Source organism: Mustela erminea, chromosome 3 (genome assembly GCF_009829155.1).
Source record: "Mustela erminea isolate mMusErm1 chromosome 3, mMusErm1.Pri, whole genome shotgun sequence".
NCBI classification, from domain to species: Eukaryota; Metazoa; Chordata; class Mammalia; order Carnivora; family Mustelidae; genus Mustela; species Mustela erminea.
The window spans coordinates 46,876,935-46,904,342 of NC_045616.1; the positions used below are offsets into that span (position 1 = coordinate 46,876,935).

General features: G+C 34.1%; 1 protein-coding gene across 2 annotated transcripts in view; it reads right to left on the reverse strand.

Annotated features, from left to right (window-relative positions):
• The window catches only part of SLF1 (SMC5-SMC6 complex localization factor 1), an 80,448-nt gene that overhangs the window by 22,312 nt on the left and 30,728 nt on the right, over window positions 1-27,408 (reverse strand). For both annotated transcript variants that reach the window (XM_032335742.1, XM_032335743.1), the window contains 9 exons: window positions 24,943-25,089; window positions 23,945-24,091; window positions 22,968-23,090; window positions 21,117-21,170; window positions 19,938-20,096; window positions 18,113-18,276; window positions 11,920-12,051; window positions 10,924-11,089; window positions 4,110-4,257 (listed from right to left, as the gene is read on the reverse strand). In XM_032335742.1, coding sequence (XP_032191633.1) covers window positions 4,110-4,257; window positions 10,924-11,089; window positions 11,920-12,051; window positions 18,113-18,276; window positions 19,938-20,096; window positions 21,117-21,170; window positions 22,968-23,090; window positions 23,945-24,091; window positions 24,943-25,089 — 1,240 coding nt within the window. The remainder of the gene's footprint in view (window positions 1-4,109; window positions 4,258-10,923; window positions 11,090-11,919; window positions 12,052-18,112; window positions 18,277-19,937; window positions 20,097-21,116; window positions 21,171-22,967; window positions 23,091-23,944; window positions 24,092-24,942; window positions 25,090-27,408) is intronic.

Consider the following 27,408-nt stretch of genomic DNA (forward strand, 5'->3'; position numbering starts at 1 on the left):
AAACTAACAATAATTTTACTAAATTAAAATTAATAGATTTGAATCTGAGTAGCATCACAATATGAATTTTATACTTTTGCACTAAGAAAAACAAAAATGAGCTACCCTGTGACCCTGCAATTGCACTCCTGGCTATTTACCCCGAAGATACAGATGTAGTGAAAAGAAGGGCCACCTGTACCAACGTTCATAGCAGCAACAGCCATAGTCGCCAAACTGTGGAAAGAGACAAGATGCCTTCAACAGACAAATGGATAAAGAAGATATGGTCCATATATACAATGGAGTATTATGCTTCCATCAGAAAGGATGAATACCCAACTTTTGTATCAACATGACGGGACTGAAGGAGATTATGCTGAGTGAACTAAGTCAAGCGGAGAGAGTCAATATGGTTTCACTTGTGGAGCATAAGGACTATCATAGAGGACATTGGGAGTTGGAGAGAAGTGAGTTGGGGGAAATTGGAGGGAAGACAAACCATGAGACTGTGGACTCTTGAGAAACAAACTGAGGGTTTTGGAGGGGAGAAGGATGCAGGGTTGGGTGAGCCTGGTGGTGGGTATTAAGGAAGGCACGTATTGCCTGGAGCACTGGGTGTGGTGCATAAACAATGAATCTAGGAACACTGAAAAAAAAATTAAATTAAAACAACAACAACAACAACAACAACAACAACACAACCCAAGAATGTACTCTTGGCCATAAATGAGAAAGATGGACCATTATCTTCATTTGGATGTCATGTAACAGTCAAACTATAACATTTTTACTAGTGACTTAGGAAAAGCAAAAAATAGTAACTGAGCTAAAGAATAATACAAAGAGGAGCACCTGCGTAGCTCAGTGGGTTAAGTGACCAACTCTTGGTTTTAGCTCAGGTCCTGATCTCAGGGTTGTGGGATTGACCCCTATGTCACGCTACCCAGCTACTTCAGAGTCTGCTTGGGACTCTCTCTCCCTCTCAAATCAATCAATCTTAAGGGGAAAAAAAAAAAAAAAAAAGAAAATGCCAAAAAATAGTAAAAAAAAGAAAAGGGGGTGGGGTGGGATGGCAGGGGTAGCAATAGAGAAAAAGGAATGGTTCTTCACCAAACTATCAACATGCTGACAAAAAAGACTTATTAGAATACCTGGTCCACTTGTGCAAATTAAAGTATTATACTATAAAGTCCATAATAAACACTTTAATTTTACATATTATATAGAAAAGGTACTGCTCTCTTAAAGACAAACTGTTCACCTGATTTTTCTCTTGACAAAGGTAAAAAATCAAGACATACTAACAACAAAAAATTAGAAAGATAGTAAACTGAACCATTTTAGAAATAAGTTTTTAAAAGTACCTACCTGTAGCTAAATTAAGAAGCCTAAGGAACCAATTTTATGTGGTTTGAGAAGAAATTAAAAAAAATAATAATTTCAAACATGAATATAGTTTAAATCTCATTAGAGTGTTAAATGATCAAATGTATCTGGGGAAGCAAAATCATTGCTCAGTATGTCGAAAAAATTGCAATGGTGGGGAGCCTGAATGGCTCAGTAGGTTGAGTGTCTGTCTTTGGCTTGGGTCAGGATGCTGGGATCGAACCCCATTCCCTGGGTGGGAGTCTGCTTCTCCCTCTGTCCCTCCTCCCCTTAACTCAGGCTCATAAGCACATGTGTGCTTATATTCTCTCCCTCTCTTGCAAAAATAAATTAATAAATTCTTAAAAGGAAAAAAAAAAAAAGAATTGTAATGGTAACATTAATTCTAGATTTAGCTTAAGTTAGTCAGACTAAAACTTGCTGGATTTACACTTGTCATATGAAAGGTGGAAATAAGACTGGAAAACAATACTTTGCTTTAAAGTAAAGGAAAATTCAGAATATGAGAGAAGCAACCATTGAAGCTCATGTATGGAGAACCCAATCAGTATAGGCTTGTATTTCTTGCATTTGGCTAAACTACAAGATAAATTATATTTCCGTAAAGGTGACCAAATACATACCTGAAACAACACCTACAAATATACTGACTCTGAAGTCATTGAAGTCTATAAAGCCACTGCTAATCCTGTCCTGGTGCCCCAACTCAAAGAAGTTTCATTATGGAATAAAAACAGGGGAATCCTTTTAGCTGAATGTTTAGTTCTGATGCTTGCAAATGACAGAAATTTGCTTTTCTAAAACAACAGTAACAAAAGAACCACCCAGTAGGAATTGTGTGAAAGAAATAATAAGAAAAGATTCTCAAGGAAAATTGAATTGAGCTAAGAAATGTTAAAAAGTCATGCAACAAAGGACAGCTACTCCACAAAAGGAACAGTAATCACCCCTCAGCTCAATGAAAAAGAAAAAAAAAGAAGATAAAATGCTTTAGATAAAAAATCTTCTAACTTCAGTAGTATAAAAAGAGACCTCTCTTTGCAGAGGGCATCATCGAATAAATCCTGAACCTAGTTTTAATCCTCGATTCCTATTCTAGAATCTCTCTTCAAAGCATTAAAGTGACTGACAGCATATTCAGGAATTTTTTCTTTTACATAAAACCTAGATGCAGTGAAACACAAGTGTAACAAAAAAGATTAACAATCTAAAATTTTTTAAGTATATGAAAATGATCTTTTATATTGGAGGGCAACAAACTCACTTGTTTTAAATAACATGTTCATTTTAGGAAGTTAGGATATAAGAGAGAAAGAAATAAAAAGATTCACAGTTTCCTAAACTGACTTTAAAGTTCAGAATGTACCTTACGTCTTTTGGAAGCCCTCTTCACTTAGGAAACCAAGAGTTCAACAGAACCTTTCATAAGGTAAGCACATGAAAATGAGTTCTATTATCACATTGCCTAAATAATACTCCTCCACCCATTTATTTTAGAGGAAATAAAATCAGAATTGATGATTGGGGGGGAGGAGAAAGAGTGAGAAAATTATATAGAAATTACTTATTTTTGCTTTTTCCATGCTCATTGTTGTATCACCAGACTCAATGGGAAATAAATAGTAGCAGCTTTTTATAATAAGGAAAATATAAAGCAACAGCTACACGGGACAAATATTTTTTCCCCCAAATGTTTTTTAAATAGTGATATAACCCAAATTAATCCAAGTGGCTTTATAACATAAATATTCTGAGTCAATGAATTTCATTATCTTTTGTTAAGTACTTATGCAGGAAGAGACCTGAGAAGTCCTGCATTGGGCTCCCTGCCCCACATAAAAGATAATGCTTTCTACTCGAATGATTACAAGTATTAAAGGGACCAGAAATAGTTCTTATCATATAAGATTCCAAAACACCATACCTAAAAAAGCTAAACTATTTCTTCAATCAATAGAGAACAGATTTAAATTTGTCTATTAATAAAAATAAATAAATTCGTCTAGTTAAATGTTTACTTGCATAGGGTAGTTTACTTATAATTTTAGTTATAGGATTAAAGAAAACAATATTATTATATGTATATATATAATGATTTATTTCCAGGTACTATTTTTTGTAACATTCAACTTTTATGAAATCATCATCAAAATAATACTTTGAATAATAAATGATGTGTATGGGGTGAAGGCTCATGTTCATGTAATATTTTTTTTTTTTTAAAGATTTTATTTATTTATTTGACAGAGAGAAATCACAAGTAGTCGGAGAGGCAGGCAGAGAGAGAGAGGGAAGCAGGCTCCCTGCTGAGCAGAGAGCCCGATGCGGGACTCGATCCCAGGACCCTGAGATCATGACCTGAGCCGAAGGCAGCGGCTTAACCCACTGAGCCACCCAGGCGCCCAATGTTCATGTAATATTAAGAAGAAAATAAGAATACAAATTACATGAGTTCAACTATGTAAAAATACTTAGAAATTACTAGAAAGAATATGATGAAAAAGTGTTTACCTGTGTGAAAGCATTCATTATGAGTAATTTTTACCTACTTTATACTCATGTGTATGCATGTTTATACATATATCTGCATGTATGTGTATCTATGTATATATACCTACACAAATGAGTGCATATGCAAGTATTTTTCAAAAACTTCGTATGAACGTATGTTAAAGATTACAAACTGCCTAAAGGAAAAGCACACAATAGGTCTATGAAAAACACAGTACAGATGCACTTACCATCACACGAAAGGGAAACATAACTTCCTAAGTCATCAGACATGTGTCGCATCACATTTTTACCCCTCTTAAGACCAAGGAAGATCCAATAATCTATCGCTGCTCCAAGAATTCCAGTCAATAAATAAGCTAGCTCGTGTTTGAAGACCTAACATTAAGATGGGAGAAATATTAGTAAAACATTTTAAATTATCTTTTCTTTTATCAGTGTTTATTTTGAATACTTGTTGAGGCAAAGCTTAGTTATTTAATACGGGGTATGCTCATGCTCATATTAAAAGGTATTCCTGAGAACCCTAGCAAGTTAACTCCCTCTCTCTATTCTCTGTTTCTCCTTCTTTCCCTTCTCCTTCTTCCCCCATCCATACCTACATATTTACATCCACATGATGAAAACAGTTAATAAAACAAAACCTCCAGGACTTAATATATGGATAGCTTATAATAAACTTTTAAAATAACATTATTCAGTAGTGTCAAGTGCTTCAGTATGGCAATAATTCCATCACACCAATGAGGAAGTATCTGGCTTCTGAGATTTCTGTTAACAGGAATACAGGATTATAAAAAAAGATGGATTTAGCCACCCCTAGTGTTTATATATAAAATTAACCTTTACATTTATCCAAATGGCATATTCAATAAAAACTTTAAGAGCAGGTAAGACTGTCCTTTTTGTTGTAAATGAAGAAACAGGTTGGATCAAATTGTAATTATTAAATTATATCAAATGCCATTACCTAACTTAGGGATGTATAAAGATTAATTTTTTAAAGAATGAATACTGTTCTCTATCATCACTTCTACAGTAAACATTATTAAATTCCCATAGAAAATATAGCAAGCGTACAAAGTTTTAATTATAGTAAGTGTGCTTTACCTTAATGTGGAAAATATCTTTCTAATCCATAAATATGAAGGTGAAGAGGTACAAAAACATTTTTTAAACACCTCTGATGAAGACATTAAAACTACTTGACATTTTCCACAAAGACATTAAAACTAGTTGAAATTCTTTTATTTTTGTTATTTGTTTTTTTTAGGCATATTGGATACGTGGAAAAAAATCATCAAATTAACAACTGGGTAGAAAACATGTGAAAAGGTTATGATCAATAAATATTATAGTATCTGAATAGATTTTGAGTGTTATGTTCTGCAACCATACTATGCCTAATGTGGGATTAGGGACAGAGAAATCTCTAACCACCAGTGACTACTGGATTTCTTTCTTCTACCTTCAGCAGACAAGGTTCTTATGGTATACAATATTTCATGAGGGCATCATCATTCCTTACTGTATGAAGCTCTTAGTTAAGTGATTTCAAAACTGAAGTTCTAGTTCTGGTTTGTTGTCCAAACAAGGGTAAATGGTCAAGCAGCACGTATGTCAGGGCTGCTGCTGAAATAGTTTTTACCAAGGAAAAATCCTAGAGTCAGGACGCTGAGGTGTACAAGTTCCCCGTTGCTCTAACCATACTGCAATACACTGCATTAAGGCTGGGCTGGACATTAGAATTTGAAAGAGAGACTGTGAAGAATGGGGCTGGAGGGATTTTAGGGAAGCCTTTCCTCTAATATCATCAGGGGCTACGATATAGAACCTTGACCACAGCCTGATCCTGCTAGGTCAAGACTCATCAGTGGGCATCAATCAGCAGCACCCTGTCTCCCACCCTGATTAGAGAGCTGGGTTTAAGTCTTCCGGGTGCAGCTTTCAGACTTGGGAAGCAGCAGCAGGACTGGCTCTATCAGCTGGCTGGGAAAGTACTAAGTCCTCCCCTAGTACTCTGGTAGGATCAAAGCCATCAATCAACTGATCAGAACTCACTCCCTTAAGCATTGAGTCTTAGCTAGTCTTCAAAGTAGTTTGCAGGAAGCCAAGTTCTTACTTTGTAAAGTTCTTATTTCGTAAAGGAGATAGTCGCTTTGAGCAAGTTTTATTTCTTACGGTTCAACTTATCAAGAGAACATAAAATAGTACAGTGAAAAGCTACATTTAAACTAAAAATTGAACCTATCAAGATCCACACCACAAAATGCTTCTAGCAACAACATATATATCTGAATATTACCAATGACACTACTCAAGAAGGATGCAAGAGACTAGTAAATTTTGATTTCTCGAAATGTTCCCCCATCTGAGAGTAGAGTAAATCAGGCATTTCAGATCCCTGATCCCAAGGCTCTGGACAGGGAAAAAGGAGCTAAGCCCACAGAGCTAAGCTTCATATAAACCACAATCCAATACCTCAACAATTAAAAAAATAATCTCAGAAAATCAACCAGCTGGGGACCTTTCTCTTCCCTTACACAAATTTATGTATACACACCTGATACCACAAATTAAAATCAATATTGCCTATTATTCAATTCATTTTGATATTACGACTATTAAACAGAGATGGGTAGCCCTTACAGTACTCTCAAGGAATGACTACAGCTTCCATATCTTGATAAAGATACATCAAAATTATTCTTATCTGTGTGACATTTCCTATACTTCCATACTACCATATATTCATAATAGTAAGTTTTATATAAGAAGACATTTTCAAATTAGGTTCTTGGATCCTTTTATAATATATTCTTATCTGCTTTCACTATAAGCATAGGGCCAAGACCCTGCATTATGGATTGTACTCACTGCAAATTTAACAGTGTATAAATAATGCTACCCTTTCTTACATAGTAGATATATATATATATATATTTATGATTTAGAAGCGGATTAGTGAGAAAATGGCAAATAAACCATGAAGGGAGAAAAGCTTTCCTGGAATACTGAAAAGTATGTTAAAGCTGAAAGAAAAGAAAACTCTCAGACGAAATCAAAGACATGATGCGCACATGACACATATTTATGTTAGAACACCTCTTTAATGTGTTAAAGTCTATTATCAGACATTCTGTCGATATAGTTCTCTATTATCTGCCAGTACAAGTAATCTCCATTTAATAAATTTGGTGATCTTCCAAAAACTGACTAGTATATAATGCAGAACTACGATCTGGGCCTTCAGACTTCCAGGTTAGGGCTTTAAGCAATATCCCCGGCAACAGATGCTCTCCTATACCTTTGTCAGAAAGATGCAAACATAATACACACAACATGCCTCTTCCTGTTGAAAACACTGGCATTTGAAACAAGAGCAAGTATGCTGCAGTGGAGAGTTGGCCTCCAAGCAAGGCTTTACCCTAACAAGGTGTGACACCTTGACTAATTAAATTCTTTGGCCTCAATTTCCCTATCTTTAAATACAAAGAAATTTCCATTTCTACCTACACTTGTAGGGTTATCATTAAATAGCACTTAAGGACATCACAAAGAAAAACAGGACTAACCACCAAGCTTAGCAAAATTTGTACCTCCTTCATAACCTTGACACAGCTCACCTCTGCTCTTTGCCAAGGAAAGCCCAAAGCTTTCTCAGATTAATGACAATGAAATTCACTGCCTTTGTGTCACTCTGCAACACTTGCTGATTGACATTATGACAAAACAATATTAGCATAAACTGAGGACTTCTGTTTAGCTAATGACTTAAATTGAATGCTTCAACTCAGCAAATCAAGAAACAAATGCTTTACAGTACAGAAAATGATGTCTGTGAACATGCATGGAATTCTTGAAATTGGAAACTGCCAAAAAGATTTAATTAGGTACAAGAATGAATTCTAGCAGATAAGGTAACACATACACACACACACAGACACAAAACAGTTTTTATGAATTTACACAATTCAAATGTTTAATAAAAATACCGATTTGCTAAGTTTTAAGGTGGTTCTAATATTACAACTGATGCTACGATTTATTGCAGATTGCTTTACAAAATTTGTTTAATTTATTTATAAGTTTGAACAAAACCTTCAAGTTAATCATGGGTAAATCTGTTATTATTTACATCAGTATTTCCTGAGTAAATTCTTCTCTTTGACAGTCCTTTGGTGATTTAGTAAAATTGTGAAAAATGTCAGTTTTATTATTGTTTTCAGTTACAAATGAGCAATTTCATTTATATAATCAAATGGATAAAAAAGAAATACTCCATAATGAAAAAACATTTTCTATCCCCAATGATTCTGTGGTCTAAAAAGTACATAAATAGACAGATTTTAATTAATAAGAATATTAGTTTTATCTTAGAAGTATTATACAAGTATTAAACTCAACTGGCAATGAAGTATAGTTTTATTTATGTTGAGTATTTTCAATTTACACGTGTATATAATCATATTTCTTTTTAAATAAGACACATGTACAAAATAATCACTACTCACTTGGTTATTGCCACAAAATACAATTATTTGAACACAAAGACTAGCTATACCCAGAAATAATTCTCCCTTTTTAATTCCAAGTTAAAGAAAAATTAGGACCCTCAAAAGAATTTTCTGTTTGTTAGCCTCAGGCACCCCCTAAGCCAGTAAGGGCTTCTGTTTCTGATAAGAGAGGCTTAATTAATTCAAATAAATGACCTTATAAAAGAAAACTGAAAATGTTGAATACAATATGTAAAACATCTTCTGGAAAGATAACTTGTTATGTAAAACATAACTTCTGGAAAGTTACAAAGAATTGCTAAGCCAAGACCTAGGAGAAGGTAAAGAGACAAATGAGGCCCTCAAAACCAGCGGGCTTTACCCTAAGGACACTTGCTGACCACAAAGAAAGAGCTGAGAGACCAAAATGTGGTTTTTGGAGTCGAGAGGAAAAGGATTATAAAAGTCATAGTCCAAGGCCTAATACACAACAGAAAAAACATGTATTTGTAGCCCTGTACTTCACATGGGACTATCCGGGGACCCTCAAACCTGGCAACAGAAATTCTCTCTAGAGAAAGATATTCAGCACATTTGCCATGTTACTGTTTGCACAAATAATTTTTCAAATGCAATTTATGGCATACAGTAAATGGTAACTAGCTTGTAAGAGAATATAAAAAACACAAGAGAAGGAAAGAGGAGAAACAACAGAAATAGACTCACAAAGAGTTCAAATATGAAACAGTCATACATAAACTATAAATTAACTATTATTGCTACATAAAAAGACAAAAGAAAACCTTAAAAATTTTGTAGGGAACTAGAAACCATAAAAACATGCTTTAGTAATTAGGAAGTAAAAAAGTCTAAACCTGGCAAAAACGCAACAGACATGTTTAACAACATATTAGATACAGCTGAAAAGAGACTAGTGAACTAAAAATTAAATGAAAAGACACTACCCAGAATGCTCCAAATATAGAATAAACCCTGATAATCTAGATGAGAAGGGGGGAAAAGCAGAGTAAAAAGGAGAAGTTGTAACATAAGTTAATTGGAACTAAAAAAAGTCAGGCAGAGAAAACAGATCAGAGGAAATATGAGAAGATAAACTATGTATGATTTTCCTTGACAAGGAATACTTTATGGCTCATCTGACACCAGAATTCTCTACCCAAACCGCCATGCAGTACTATATACAAAGTACAGATGGTTTTTAAAAAAGGGAGGAGGATAAATTCATCAAGTAGATTCCTAAGAGTCTGACTAAATCTCAATTATTAAACCTGTCATAAAAGATGACAGAGTGTAGGGCACCCAGGTGGCTCAGTCAGTTGAGCATCAGACTCTTGATTTTGGCTCAGGTTATGATCTCAGTGTCCTGGGATCAGGCCTGGTATTGGGATCGAGTCTGTTTCTCTCCCTCTCTTTCCCTCTGTTCCTCCCCAAACATGCTCTCTCTCTCCCTCAAATAAATAAATATTCCAAAAAAAAAAATGAGAGAGAGCAAAGTAAAACAGAGAAAACACATTGTGTAACCACATATGGAGTCAAAAAGGAAAGCTTAGTTAATTTCAGAAGGCCACAATCATTATAGGGCTCATTTTTTATCTGTAATTTACTATTAGAAATTTAAAAAAGCATAGGCAAACAAAATCCACTAATCATAACAAAAATACACCCATTTAGAAGTTTTAAAACATCCTAAAGTATTTCTTGAATCAAAGGACAATTCTTAAGTGATAATAAAAAACATTGAAAAAAACCATCAATAGCACACAAGATTTAGGCATCAAAACCTGTACAAAATCTCAATTTGTATTCAAAGGCAATTTATTTTGAGTATACTTCTTAGAAATAAAGATTAAAATGAGAAAAAGATCCAAATGATCAAGATATAAAAGTAAAAGGAAAGAATTAAAAACAATGATATAACACAAAAAAGCAGAAAATAAAGTCCCAAAGGCAATTATTTTGAAGAAGAGAAAGGTGACTAATAGTAATTATAAACCCAAAACATGGCAGAATATGTTGCTCTGCACTTTACATATTTCAGTGCATTTAATCTTCCCAACGACCCTTTGGTAGGTAATATACTAAAATCACTGTCCATTAAATTTCTAGGGATAAGCAAGATATACTTATGAAGAAATAACTGCTAACAACCAAAGGCAATTTTAAAAACAAGTCAAACTTTTCATTATACACACAAAAACTGGATGGACTCAGTTTTTAAAATCCTAGGTTCTTTATAAATTGAAATGTACAAAAGTAAAAAATCTAGAATGATAAATGAATACAGATTTCTTAGCACTAATGATCAAATAACTGTCCCTAGCTACTATATCCAAATATGTGTTGATGAAGAAGCCACCCTCTAAGGATCTTTTACAATAAAACTTAATAAACTAAACAGAAAACAATGATACATTTGGGTAGATTTCAATTTTATTCAAATTGTTCAAAGAATAAAGACAAAAGAAGCATAACTCAAAAGTGTAGTTTTTCATAGGCAATTATTCGTTTGTAAATCAATTCTACTTACATCATTAGACTTGCATTTTTCCTTGTGAGAATATATAGTCCACTCCAAAAGCATATTTACTGGTTTGGTCAAAAGCCCAGAGGCCTCATTTCCTGACCAAAAGATTTCAAGAAGAATTGCCTTTCCTGTTATTTTCAGACTCTGAGAATCTGACCAGTCATACAACCTAATGAAAATATGAATCAAAGTATATCTTTATGCCAACTTGATCCCTATAGTTATTAGACATAATATCTCTTGCCATAATACAAAAAGATCGTGGTTTCTAAATATAGAAAGGGCATAATATATAAAGATTACAACATACAGTTATAATAAAGAATAAAATATAAAAAAGGCCATAATTCAATTTAATGATCAACAAATACACACACAGAGTAATCTAATTGCATGTTTTAGGGCATACACAAAATTTATTATGGATATTACAGATTCAATGTTAAAAAACCTAGTGGGGGGAAAAGAAAACCTAGTGGAACTTTTACTTAACTATTTGATTACTTAGGAATTAAAAAAAAACATAAACCCTGAAAAATGTAACATAATTTTACCTATCCAAATGTCTAAGTTAGTAAAAAATAAACATGTGGACTAAAGACACAAAAAGAACACTAAATACTTCATTGTCACTGAAGAACTATGTCTGCAACTGTGTTTTTAAAAATAAATCTAAACTAGGGGCACTTGGTGGCTCAGTCCGTTGGGCTTCTTCCCTCAGCTCAGGTCATGATCCCAGCGTCCTGGGATCCAGTCCCACATGAGGCTCCCTGCTTAGCAGGGAGCATGCTTCTGCCTCTCCCTCTGCTGCTCTCCCTGTCTATGCTCTCTTGAGCAATCTGTCAAATAAATAAAATCTTTAAAAAAAAAAAAAAAAAGAAAAGAAAAACATAAATCTAAACAGGAAAACAAGGTGACTCTTTAGCAATATGTAAATAAATTTTAAAATGGTACATGAAACAATATAAACATAGAAAAATTCTTTGTGATTAAACTTACTTTTGGCTCAGATGTCGCACTTCACTTTCCACTAAATTAAAGAAAAATTTGAGCAGGGTCAGGTAGAGCACCTTAGTGCCAATAATATTTTTTGAAATTTGATGGCAAAAACTTTCATTGTAAAGGCAAGACCTGAAAAACATGAACCCAATAATTTGTGACATACAAAAAAGTCAATGAATATTCTGTGGACGAATACTCTTTCAGGATATTAGATTCTAATGAAATTTCCTTCAACAAAATATAAAGCTAACCAACAAAATCTTATCAATATACTTTCTTTAAAAAGAAAACCAGGTCAAATATCTCATGACATTGAATTTTTAGCAATACAGATCTAATTTCTCTATTTTTCATTGACTGTTATGTTTAATAGCCTAATGGTACTCTTTGTATTATTTCACTGCCAAAGAACAAAAAAATTATGTATTACATTAAATGCTTTCATTTGAGGTTACCAGTTATATACTGAATTTATGAATACTCTCTATAGTCCTCTTCTTACTCAAAATTTTTGTCATTATGTTTTAGTAAAATGAAGGTGAATAAGGGCTCTATTTTTTTTTTTTTTTTTTTTTTTTGAGAGAGAGAGCGAGAGAGAGCAAGCAAGCATGTTGGGGTGGGGACAGAGGGAGAGGGACACAGAATCCAAAGCAAGCGCCATACCCAGCATGGACACTGATGTAGGGCTCAATCTCATGATGGAGATCCTGACCTGAGTCAATCAAAAGTTGGATGCTTAACTAAATAAGCCACCCAGGCATCCCCATTTAGGGCTATTTTCTAAGAGTTTAAAAAATTCAATATTTATTTTCTTTCCATCTACTATAGCGGTCCTGTCCAAGAGAACTTTCAGTGATGATGAATATGTTCTACTGAACACAAGAAATGTAGATTGTATAACTAAGAACTTGAATTTTTTTTTTCCCGAAAATTTTTATTTATTTATTTAACACAGAGAAAGAGAGATCACAAGTAGGCAGAGCAGCACGCAAAGAGAGAAGGGGGAAGCAGGCTCCCTGCTCAGTATAGAGCCCAATGTGGGGCTTGATCCCAGGACCCTAAGACCATGATCTGAGCCAAAGGCAGAGGTTTAACCCACTGAGCACCCCAGGCACCCTGAATTTTTTATTTTTTTAAACATTGTCAAATGTGGCTACTGGCTACTGGGTTAGACAGCAAAACTGTGTATTATTTTTTTTTTAAAGAACATACAAATTACTCAGAAGTCTAGGCCTAAGAAAGAAATTCTAGGTAATAATATGTTTTATAATAAACTTCCAACTTTATTATCAATTATATAAACAATATACTTGTAACTTTCTACTTCTGTCTCCATCTTTCCCATCTTCTTTTTCAGTAACACTGTCATGTTAGGAGGGTCCTTAATGACTACTAAATTTAACAATATTTAATACCCAAATCTCTTCTAGAGGATGTTCTATGTCTATATAAGTAGTATCTCTGAAAACTGCCAGAGATGGATACTGTAGTATTTTTTATTAAAAAAAGTATATGAATGTGTGTGTGTGTGTGTGTGTGTGTGTGTACAGAACAGCATGCCTAGGTGGCTCAGTTGGTTAAGCGTCTGCCTTCAGCTTGGGTTATGATCTCGGAGTCCTGGGAATGAACACCATGTGGGGTTTGCCACTTAGCAGGGAGTCTGCTTCTCCGCTCCCTCTGTCTTCCACAAACGTGTGCTTTTTCTCTCTCCTTCCCAAATAAAATCTTTAAAAAAAACCCAATATATTATGGAATATCTCAAATATGTTTAAAAGTAGACTAATAGTATCCAGCTCATATATATTGCTTACCACTTCCGTAGACAACTCTGACTCCCAATGAACCCAATTACTTTGGCATGAAAGTTGGTATTTCTATTTATTTATTTATTTCTATTTATTTAATTTACTTTTAATTCTACCTCCTGTTGCATTAATTCACCCAAATATTTATTAAACATTTATTATGGTCTAGGTATTATATTAAGCATTGAGAATAGAGATACTTAAAACTGAGCAACCATGTGAAGAGATGGAAAACCATTTATCATGCAAATGGAAGTGAAAAGCTGGGATAGTAATACTTCTATCAGACAAAACTGACTTGAAAACAAAGACTACAACAAGAGACAAAGATCATTACATAATCATAAAGGACATACTCCAAGAAAAAGATTTAACACTTACAAGTATTTATGCACCCAACATAGGAGTCTCCAAATACATAAAGCAACTGTTCAAACAGACATAAAGCAAGAAATTGGGAGTAATACAATAACGGCAGGGGACTTTAATCAATGGATAGATCAGACAGAAAATCAACAAGTAAACAGTGTCATTGAATGACACATTGGACCAGATGGATCTAACAGGTATATTCAGAACATTCCATCCAAAACCAGTAAAATACACCTTCTTCTCAAATGTACATAGACATTCTGCAGAACAGATCCCATGTTAGGCTACAAAAGAAGTCTCAACAAATTGAGAAAGACTTAAATACAACCACACAGTACAAATCTAGAAACCAACCACAAAACGAAATCTGGAAACAACAAAAATACATGGAGGTTAAACAACATGCTACTAAATGATGAATGGGTCAACCAAAAAATTGAAGAGGAAACAAAAAATACATGGAGACAAATGAAAATGAAAATAAAATGGTCCAAAATCTTTGGGATACAACAAAAGATGTTCTAAGAGGTCTTAGATGTTCTTAGAGCAATACAGGTCCAACTCAAGAAGAAAGAAAAATCTCAAATTAAGAGCTTAACCTTACACCTAAGGAGCCAGAGGAAGAATAACAAACAAAGCCTAACGCCAACAGAACAAAGGAAATAATAAAAGATTAGAGCAGAAATGAATAAGACATACTAAAAAAACCAATAGAACAGATCGATGAAACCAGGAGCTGGTTTTTTAAAAAGATGAATAAAACTGAAAAACGTCCAACTCTTGGTTTTGGCTCAGATCATGATCTCCCAATTGTGAGACTGAGCCTTGCACTGGGCTCAACAAACAGTGTGCTTGAGATTCTCTCCCTACACCTCTGCCCTGTGCTTCGCTTGCATATTCGGTCTCTCTCTAAAATAAGTGAAGTAAAACCTTAAAAAATAAACCAAATCTAGAGGCATTACAATCCTACAGTATTACAAAGCTGCATTAATCAAAACAGTATACTACTGGCACAAAAATAGACACACTGATCAATGGAACAGAACAGAAAGCTCAGAAATAAACCCACAATTATATGGTCAATTAATCCATGGCAAAGAAGGCAAGAATATATGAGAAAAAGACCATCTCTTAAACAAATGGTGCTGGGAAAACTGGACAGTTTCATGAGAAAGAACAAAACTGGACAACTTTCTTATACCATAAACAAAAATAAACTCAAAATGGACTGAAGACCTAAAGGTGAGACCTAAAACCATAAAATTCCTAGAAGCAAACACAGGCAATAATGTCTGACATCAGCTGGAGTAACATTTGTCTAGGTATGTCTCCTAAGAAAGGAAAAAGCAAAATTAAACCAATGGCACTACCCCCTTTTGTCCAGCAAAGAAAACCATCAACAAAACAAAAAGACAACCTACCGAATTGGAGAAAATATATGAAAATGATGTATCTGATAAGAGAGTAATATCCGAAATTATAAAGAACTTAAACAGCTAAAAAACGAAATAATTCATTAAAAATGGGCAGAAGATGTGAACAGACAGTTCTCCAAAGAAGACATCCAGATGGCCGAGAGACACATGAAAAGATGCTCAACATCACTAATTATCAGACAAATGCAAATCAAAACTACAATGAGATTATCACTTCACACCTATCAGAACGCCCAAAACCAGAAACACAAGAAACAAATTTCACAAAGACATGGAGAAAAAGGAACCCTCATTAAACTGGTGGTAATTCAAGCTGGTGCAGCAAATGTGTAAAACAGTATGGAGGTTACTCAAAAAATTAATAACTCAAAAAAAATTAAAAACTAAAAATTATGATCCAGTAATTTTACTCCTGGGTATTTGCCCAAGGGAAATGAAAACACTAAATGGAAAAGATATATGCAGTATGTTTACTACAGCATTATTTACAATAGCCACAGTATGGAAGCAACCCAAGTATGCATCCAGACATGAATGAATAAAGAATATGTGGTAGATATACACAAAGGAATATTATTCAGCCATAAAAAATATAAAATCTTGCCATTTGTGACAACATGGATGAAGCTAGAGGGTATAAATTTAAGTGAAATAAGTCAGAGAAAGCCAAATACCACATAATTTCACTCATATATGGAATTTAAGAAACAAAATAAACAAACAAAGAAAAGAAGAGACAAAATAAACCAAACTCTTAAAGACAGAGAACAAACTGAGGGTTGCCAGAGAGGAGGAGGCCTTAAATTGGTGATGGGAATTAAAGCAAAACTCATCATGATAAGCAATGAGTAATGTACAGAATTGTTGAATCCTTATATTGATGTATCTGAAACTAGAAGTATACTGTATATTAATTATTACTGAATTAAAAAAAATTAAAAAAAAAAGAGTACTTTTCAGAAACTAAAAAGCTGAGTGACAAACTGAACTGAAAAGGTCAAAAATTATGTAGTGACATGAGTTACAAGTTAAAGTATAATTAGGAGTTGGCCAGGTATTCATAGGATGTAAGAATGGAGATATATTTAGGCAGAGAAAACATAAGAACAGAGGAATAGGCAATGAGAAATAGTTTAGTCACTGGGTACATTTGGGAAAACAATGAAGATGAAAATGGAGACACATAGAGCATCTAAATCATGAAAAGTCTTACATGTTTTGCTAAGGAATTTCAAATATCTTTTATGCATGATGTGTAACTTAACAGAAAACTTTCATCTGGGAAATGACAACATCACTTTGGAAAGAGTACACTGAGGTACTTTGGGAGATAAGTTAAAGGGAAAAAAGCAGAATCAAGATCAATAAAGCAGGTAGAGAGCTTGATGACAGGAAAGAAAGACAGACAGTAAAGAAAGAAGCAGATTTGGAAATTAGAAAGCATGTCAGCCACATAATCCATATATCCTCATATTCAGTGCCCAATTGTGTTTACATCTCAGTTGCCTACAAAAGTAAAGGAACTGCTTTTTATTGATCATTTTATCCCCAGGCTGTAGCACAGTGCCTGACTCCCAATAAGTCTCAATAAACAACTGCTGAAAGAATGAATAAATGCATACTATCTAGATGATTAACTCATCTCAAATATATCACAACTAAGAAAATGAATCTATGTGGATATCAGAGATAACTGAAGGTCTAGCTTTTGCCTGGCTCGTCAAGTATCCTTTCTCTCACTTCTGTGGAGCCCTAAAACTGAGCACTTGGATAAAAAGAAAGTACCTTCTAGACATAGGCAGGTTCTGTCAGATACAGGGGTTATCAGAGAAGTAAAACAATTCGTGGATTTGTAGAAAGAGCAATACAAAGGACTTCCAGAGAAACATTTTCAAGACAAAGGAAAAATCTAGGAAGACAACATGCAGAGAGAGACACAAATGGAATGAATATTTAGGAAATAGTTTCAAAATTCTGATTTCTAGCTGAAAAAAAAAAAAGGAACAAAAAAACACTAAATGAGATAATATATATAGTTATAAATGTCTATACTTTTGATTACCAAAATTTGATAGCCATATTCAATAAATGTTAATTAGATTTTAATATGCACAGATATCATTAACTAAAAACAATGATTTGGCTTTCCTGTTTATTTCATGTATTCATTAAACTTTTTTTTTTTTTGGCGAATAAAACTAAATGACAAATATGACCAATCTAGACTTGGCCTTTTCTTTTTTCTTTTATTGTTTTTTAATGAAAGGGAGAGAGCACACAAGCAGGGGGTAGAGGGAGAGAGAGAATCCCAAGCAGGCTCCACATCCAGCTTGGAGCCCAACATTGGGCTTGACCATGAGATCATGATCTGAGCTGAAATCGACAGTCAGGCACCTAACTGACTCACCCAGGTGCCCCTAGACTTGGTCCTTTTTTATGAGTTTTAAAATAAATACAACATACAGACTACACACACACATTTTCTAAAATGAAATTTACTTCTTTCACTTATATCTAAAACATACACAGCAGAACTAGGAGATGAAATTTAACATCCTCACACATCAAATTCCTTACCTGATAAGCACTTCTATTAGAGACCATGCTCCTTTCATGCAAGTTGGGCACTGAAACAGCTCTAAGTAATATCGCGACATGGCTGGGGACTTCCAAGGAGGATGCAGGTGAAGAAGAGCTGACAATATATGAAAGTATCGGCCAGAGAATGTATCTATATTATCCTATTATTTAAAAATAAACAAACAAATAAAAAACTATAGCTAAAAATATACGTTGATGAGTTACTTTAGTCTAAAATTGTAGTAACTCTGACCTAACTTTCTTGCCAAATATGTGTGCTTAGACAAAGGAGATCAATGGAAGTTATCATATTTAGCTAGTGAAATACTACAACTGAAAAAGGCACATTCTTAGTATGTATTTATACATTTAGGTAATCCCAGCTATTGAGATTTACATGAAATGTCCATTTTACTTTTCATGATTATAGTGAGATTAAGAGTTCTCAAATGTGACCTGAAAGGAATTAAAGGTATGAAGATTTCATGTAATATGCTAGTTATCACCATTAGTCTGACATAGCTTACACCTGTTATTTCTTCAAATTGGCACTGTGGTAAAGAAAACAATTACAAAGCTACCTTTGAAAAGCTGTTCTTACTAGCTTTCACAGTTTAAGGAATGTTTGTTGTCTGTGTATACTGTGAATAAAAATAATTATCACTGTACAAATGCCTTTCTAGATCACTGTTGTCAGATTTTTACATTAGATAATTTATTGCCACAGAAAAAAATCGGATAAATTTTTCCCAAGAGAAAATTATCTTGGAGATTCCAAGAAAATAAATTAAATCAGAGTAGCACCTAGAAAATAATTTAAAAATAGAAATGGGCATCTAAGGTCTTGACCTCACTGGGGACCCCTAGAGAGCTGATGCCCAGTCTTATAATCATTATGGGGGGAGATCCATGCTCCCACCTGGACACACACAGGCAAACAGGCTTTCACAAAAGTACTGGCTCTTAGTTCCACAATGGGATTATTCAGAATGAACCCGTAATGGGGGGTAGTCCTCCTCTCCCCTCTGTATCTTCTTCATCAACCGTCCTGAACACGTACCCTCCTCCTCCAGAGTACTAGTAGAATATACTTCTTCCACTCCAAACCAGTCTCCGAGGGACTGCAGAATGACTCAGTTTCCTCGGTGCATTCATAAAACAGTTCACCCAATGAAGACAAGGAAGATTACTAACAATGCTGCCCTGCTTTTTCTGACATCCTGCACGAGGTAATTAATTGTGTTTTATAAATCTTATCATATAATCAGCATAATTTCACCTCCTGAATTTGGATGAATTCTGAGACATAACCAAGATCAGGCTGTAGACATCTAAGACCTGAAGGCCATGGACTAGATCCTGGTGATTTCACTAAGACAAATAACCCTGTGAGATGATCCTTTAGCAATCAATCAATCCTTGCTTTTGTGACACCCAGTCCCCACTGTGTAACTTCAAATTCCTATAAATTCATTAAGGTCCCATTTTGTCTCTCATTGCTGGATTAGTTGTATTATGACAACTATCTAGTAAACTGTGAATTTTTAGTAAATGTTCTCCAGTAACTCCAAATACAAAATACACCAAAAAAAAAAAAACCCAACAAAACCCCCCCCACGCACAAAAAAACCGAAACCCCCCCTCCCCCCCCAAAAAAACCCCACAAAACCTAAAAAAGAAAGAAAGAAGAAATTGTAAGTGGGTACTGAATTTCCTATTAAAACAAGGGAAAAAATATTGAAAAGAGAAATTAACTGTAAATATATATAAAAAATGAGAATGTTCATATTTTAACATTCTCTTAAAGATTATAAACTCTTACCTGTAGAATGTTCTCTAGTAGAGCATGAAGAAGGCATACAGGGGGGATATAATGTGCTTGTAAAGAGGAAAGTTCCTCAATTGCTTCTTTAAAAAACTGCCCTTCTATGAGACTTTCAATTAAATTTAATATACCTCTAGGAAATTCAGCATTTTTTACCTAAAAAAAATAATAATAAAGATTCTATGATTCAAAGAAGAAACAAAAACTCTGGGAGTAAATTTTAAATTAGTAAGGAGATTTAAAATTTTCTCATTTGTAAAATGAAGGTAATTCCTGTCCTCACGACTTCATAGGATTGTTATATGATTCACAAAAGGATTATTTATACGAATGTGTTTTATAGCTACAGGGCACTACAAAAATACACATTATTACTTGATTTATGTATTATTCTCTGTTGCCCCAAACAGTAAGGGGAAATACTGTCACTAAAAGAAAATTTGAAAAGGCATTTGCAAAGTATGGCTGACAATGATGAGACCTTAGGCAGAGCTACAATTATACATAGTTCTTTAGGGGCAAAATTATTTCTTGGTTTTCTTTTAAACATATAAGCAAACTATATCCATTAAGATATACTAAATATATTAAGAAGTCATCAAGCACAATATTTGCTATAGTGTCACAGAGTCACTCTGAGGATGCCCATTATATAAACTCGAAGAGTTCCATGAAATACATTTCCCTTGGTCAAAGTTTTGTTGTTTTTTGGGGGGGGGTCAAGGGGGGTCAAAGTATTTTTAACAGCAAAAATAACTACATTCAACTAGAAGAGAATTAAAATACTCTGAAAGACTACATGAAACAAATCTTAAAGACTAATGATACAAAGGAAATAATATACTTTTAAAAATATTATACTGAAACTTCCATCTAGAAGTAGTAATTATGAAAGTTACAAAATGTGTTAACAGTGGTACATAACTCATCCATGATGAGCACAAGGTAAGTTTTTAATTCTTGTTACCAGTTTATACTACCATATATAATTTTTTTGGAGCTTTGATCAGAGTATTATTTTTCTTTTTCATTTCTGATTAGAGAAAGTACATTTCAAATTTGTTAGGAGGATCTGTTATGCAGACAACACATTCCTTTATATCAAAGTAACTAAAAACATCAAAACACAAAGCTTATTTTTTTGACTCCATCACCACCCTAGTCCAAGCCCCTTACCTCAATATTGTACACTGGTTGTTTATCTATTTTAATGCAGCTGTATCTGATAGCCTATAAAACAGCAACCATATTACCAAAATTAAGCATCTTTTTAGGTAGAAAATTACATTTAAGTGTACAAAAAATAAAACCTTAGGCAAACTTACATAATAGACTCAGGAACACTTTCATAGCCATAATTGATCTGATACTGATACACATTTACTCAGACTAGTATCTTCCACTATTTTCAAGTAATAGCACACTCATGTGTGTGAACATTGTCTATTTTCTCTTACTAAACTAACTTAAAAAATAAAGTCATTTTCATTTTGAAGACCTGAGGTCTACTGCCCTTAGTATTTTAATAATTAGAAATATAAACAAGGAGAACATTTTGTATAAAAGTTCAAAGAAAAACATGTGGTCATGTTTTCTATATAATAACATGTGGAATCTTCCTCTATTGTTTTAAAATACCTATAATTGTGTATTGACTTAAAAGATTATACTGGAAGAATATTTGTAACCAATAAAAAAAGAGACAATGTTCTGATTATATAAGGAGTTCTAGATACAATTATATAAAATAAGTTAATGGAAAACTGAAAAAGAATATAAGTAAGCAGGTGACAAAGACAGAAACATATAAATGGCAAGTGAGGGTATAAAATATGTTCAAACTTACTACTGCCAAAAGAAATACAAATTAGAACAACGATAAAGCTCTGGCTTCCACTTAGGATGTAGAAGCAAATACCCACAACCCTCTGGGTAAGGGAATAGAAAACAAAATCTTTACCCCTGGAAAAGGGAAAGAAAAGATCATGGTCCCAGATCATTAGCAATCCCCTACCACTGGGGGCAGGGCAAGATCACTGAGAAAGTCTCCCCACCCCCTCCAACCCTAAAGGGCTGCGTAAGACTGAGGTTGACCCAGGACATCATAAAAGGGCCCCAATGTCAAATATCTGGCTAGCAAGCATTTTATTTTGCTTCCTAATTTTATTAAATTTTTTTTTTTTTTTAACAGACGGAGAGAGAAAGAAAGCAAGAGGGAGGAAAAGAGGGGTAAGGGACAGAGGGAGAAGTAGAAGGAGAAAAAAAATCTCTCTCTTGGATTGATCTCACAACCATAAGCCACAATCAAGAGTTAGACGCTTAGCCACCTAGGTGCCCCAAGCTAGCAAGCATTTTAGCACCAAGATACACAGTCTAGAGCTCCTAGACTGTGGGGACTGGACTGGATGGTCCAGTCAGTTAAGTGTCTGCCTCCGCTCAGGTCATGATTCCAGGGTCCTAGGATCAAGTCCCACATGGGGCTCCTTAACTCAGCAGGGAGCCTACTTCTCCCTTTCCCTCTGCTGCAATCCCTGCTTGTGCTCTCTCTTTGACAAATAAATAAAAACTTAAAAAAAAAATTAGCTATCATTGCTGGGTGCCTGTGTGGCTCAGTGGGTTAAGCCTCTGCCTTTGGCTCAGGTCATGATATCAGGGTCCTGGGATCGAGTCCTGCATCGGGCTCTCTGCTCTGCAGGGAGCCTGCTTCCTCCTCTCTCTTTCTCCCTGCCTGCCTGCCTACTTGTGATCTCTGTCTGTCAAATAAATAAATAAAATCTTAAAAAAAAAAAAAGATACAGCAGTCTATAAACACCTAATTTATCTGTAGCTTCACTGAGCTATAAACAGCAGAGAATTCAGCTTATTTATTAAATGTACAAATATATTTCTGTACATAACAAATTAATAAATTGAGAGAAATTTAAGACACATTAAACATCATAATGAGTCATTACTGTTATTATTATATTTTGGTTCTACTAGAGAAGAATAGGAAACTATACAAAATTTCAGTAGGCCAAGTTCTACCTGAGCTCTATATATGTGCTTCTTTAACTCATTTTTTATTTCAGCAATATCCACATCTGTCCTGACATCCTTGGCTTTTGATTCTTTGGCACGATCAGCAAAAACAGAACTCTTCATTTCTTTCTGCATACATGTAGAAGTATTTTAGACAGTGTATTAAAGACAATATTACCACAAATTTAAGTATCATAATAAACAACAGAATACAAGAAGAACACATTCATGCAGCATTAACTTCAACAAAGATCCTTATAATCATTCTTTATAAAAATTATACAAGGAAATAAAGTTTAAAAAAAAGCAAATATTTTAATTTGGGAAGTTTTACCTGGGATAATTTTCCTTTCAATCCCAAACTTTCCTTTCCTCAACCCCGTTGTTGCCATGGTCACATATAACATGATTCATTATTTATTTACCTTTATCATTTTTCTGAAGATCCTTCTGGATATATGCATATAAACATGCTGTGGTTTAGATAAAATCAAGTTATACTCTAGAATAATTAACTCAAGAAGGATCCCAATCAAAAGACAAGCTATCTTATTAAAAATGATCTCTATTATACCAGGGAAGAACAAGACAAAAACTAAAATTTAGATTAGAATGCATTACCCAAACTTCCTTACACATGTAGTCCTAAGAGATTTTTATTTTAGGAATTTTAGCCTCTTTTTTCAGAACCTTTATTTCTTTTTCATTTTTGTGACATTCAGGCAAATCATAATATATTTGAATATCCTGATTATTAATTCAGATTTCCTTGTGTATGCATGTAAAAAATACTGTCTTTATAAACTAAAGTTAATTACAACATTAGTTATGAATATCACACCAGATCAACTGAAAACCATTTTTTTCAAGGTGTGCAGGTTATATTTGACACAGCAAGCAATTATAAAATAAGATGTTATGTCTAGATTATATTATGGAAGCCAAAGAAAATTAACTGTTTAGCTCAGCTTAGAAAGTTTTACCTGATCTCTATATATGTGCTTTCTTGAGGTACTTTTAAGTTTGTTATGTTCAATGTCTTTCCTGGAATCTCTTTCATTTTCTTTTTTGCGTTTTTTCCTCAAAGTGTAACTCCTTTGAATATCTTCATCCCTTTTCTTTATTTCCTTCTACAAGTATTCAGAACACCATTAAATCTCAACAGGAATGACAGATGTTACAAAATCCAAAAAAACCCTCAAGAATATGACTTACAACACAAGTATACAATGTTAAAAAAATAGTTTTATCAAAAACGAAACCTCATCCATTGTTAAAGTTGGTATAAATTAGTCAAACATTTTGGAACACAGCTGGGCATTACATATTTCAACCTAGCAAATCCACCCTAAGGAATATATCCTAAGTTAGACAAACTCTTGTATATGTGCACCAAGAGTCGTGTAAGAGAACGTTCACATTGTTCATGGCACAACTATTCATAACTGCAAAAACCAAGCAAGCAGACATAAACCAAGAAAATGAAACCCAAATTTACTTATATCAGTAAGTAAAATGGTTAAAGATATAGTTGCAAATCAATGGATTAAAGATTATATATGCCAGTAAAAAAAAAAAAAAAAAGCATGACTATGAACACCATCAACTACAAAAAGTTCGTTAACAGGCAAAATTAAACAATATATTGCTAGAGATAAGGACACTGCCAGCAAAACTATAATGAAAAACAAGAAAACAACAAAAATGCCAAGATAGAGGTCACCCATGGGAAGAGAGATAACAAAGAGGATATAGTTTGGAGATGACACAGTAGGCTCTTAAACTAGTAATGCTCTATTTCTTAACCTAGCTGGTGCATACATAACACTCTTTTATACTCTTTTTTAAATTGTACACAAATGCCTTATAAACATTTCTGTAAATGTAATTCAGAAGGAACAATGTTTTGAGTATCATTACATTTGATAGACTTAGAAAAGGGCTGAAAATTATAAATCATTTTTCATTTGGAAGGTCTCACCTGACTTTTGCATGTGTGCCTTCTTAAGGTATCTCTCATTTTAACAAGTTTCAAATCTCTACTGGAATCTCTGAATTTTTCTTTTTTGTGATGTTCAGTCAAAAGAGAACTAACATTAACATCTTCATCATGATTTTTCATTTCTTTCTACATGTATGGAAGAAAACTTCAATTAGACTGTGGATGAAACATAGCCTTAACACAACCAATGCAAGCCACAACAGAAAAACCCATTCAGGAAGGTAGGCTTTCTAAAACATACATACAAGATTAACTATAGTAAAGAGCCTTGAAATTGTATTACATCTTAGCTACACTAAAATGAAGCAGAGAAATGTAGATTTCTGTTCAGGAAGGTTTATGTTGTGTTCACATATACATTTCATGTAGGTACTTTTATTAATCTTTCTTGGAATCTCTACTTTTTTCCCCCCATTTGTCATACAATTAGTCAAAAACACAATTTGGTTATCTTCATTATTTTATTTTTCCAAAATTTCCAAAAAATTTTGAAGATTTTTATTAATTTACTTGAGAGATGGAGAGAGAGAGAGAGAGAAAGAGAGAGAGAGACCACAGAGGGAGAGAAGCAGACTCCCCACTGAGCAGAGAGCCCAATGGGGGGCTTGATCCCAGGACCCCGAGATCATGACCTGAGCCAAAGGCAGATGCTCAACCAACTGAGCCACGCAGGTGCTCCTATTTTTCCAAGTATTTCTAAAAATAGTTTTAGACGTAGACCAAATAGAATCCTGCGATTATTAGACATAACAGATAAAAACATCTGAAAAAATCTTTTTACAGGGGCGCCTGGGTGGCTCAGTTGGTTGAGCAACTGACTTCGGCTCAGGTCATAATCCTGGAGTCCTGGGATCAAGTCCTACATCGGGATCCCAGCTCCATGGGGAGTTTAATTCTCCTTCTGACCTTCTCCCCTCTCCTGCTCTCTCACTCTCTAATAAATAAATGAAAGCTTAAAAAAAAATCTTTTTACAGAACATAAAATTTTAATAAGGTTAAGGAGTATTAAAACCATATTGTTTACTCATTATACAAAGTTATATATGATTATATATCATACATATTATTAGTTACGGGCATACAATATAGTGATTCAACAATTCTATACATTACTCAGTGTTCATCATGGTAAGTGTACTCTTAATCCCCATCACCTCCCTCATCCATCCCCCCTACTGTCCCTCAGGTGACCATCAGTTCTCTATGATTAGGTGTCTGATTTTTTGTACAAAGGAACTGATTTTTAAAAATAGAAATTTGTACCTGAATTTTAGTGTTATACAACATAAACTGATGTATTTTCATAATTCCCATCTTTTGTGTAATCTCCATTTAATTCTTTTTTCCATGTTAAAAAAAAAACTTTATTTTAGTAACTCCCATCATTTTACATTCCTTTCTGAAAGTCCAAATTTTTATACTGTGGCTTATGATGCATTTTTCTCAGACAGATTAGCTCAAAAAGCCTCTTATTAAGCTGGGTGGCTCAGTCTGTTAAAGGTTTGACTCTCAGTTGTTGACTCTTGGTTTCAGCTCAGGTGAGCTCAGGTCGTGATCTCAGAGTCACTGTGCACCTGCGGGAAATCTGCCAGTTTCCCTTTTCCTTCCCCTCTGCCCCTCCCCACTTCATGTGCCCTCTTTCACTCTCAAATAAATAAATCTTTAAAAAAATTTAGTTTGGGGCGCCTGGGTGGCTCAGTGGGTTAAAGCCTCCGCCTTCGGCTCAGGTCATGGTCCCAGGGTCCTGGGATAGAGGCCCACATGGGGGGGTGCGTGTGTGTGTGTGTCTCTGCTCAGCAGGGAGCTTCCTCCTCTCTCTGCCTGCCACTCTGCCTACTTGTGATCTTTGTCTGTCAAATAAATAAATAAATCTTAAAAAAAAATATTTAGTTTAGACTAAATAATAATACTAGGCCAGTGATCTGGTAAATCAAATAGTCTGTTTCATAAAGCACAGTATGAAATTGAGCATAATTAAACATTAGCTATTCTAGGATAGAAGTAATAATGCCTTTTTTTGGTTGCCGCTATTTGAAAAGTTTTATACGAGAGCCACACACATGCTTTCTTAATCTACTTTTCATTGGTTCAAGTTCAAAGTCCTTCCTGTTTGTCTTCCTTATTAAATCAAAATAGAATTCATTTGTATCACTTAAAAAAATTTGTTCAATATGCAGCAAAATACTAGACTTTAGGTCATGAATCATGAATATTCATAATTGCTGAAAGAGAAGAATCCTTTATAAGAAATACATTTATGTTAAACATCAGGGGAATTATAAGTAATTCTCATGTGTTGAAAATGCACTACACATTAGGAACTGTGTGTTCTTATATGCATATATGTGTTATTTCAATAAAAGTCTCAAAAACTGGGACATATGGCAATATCTTGAACAAGCTCAAATCACAGATAATAAAAACAGAGCTAGGTTCAAATACTAG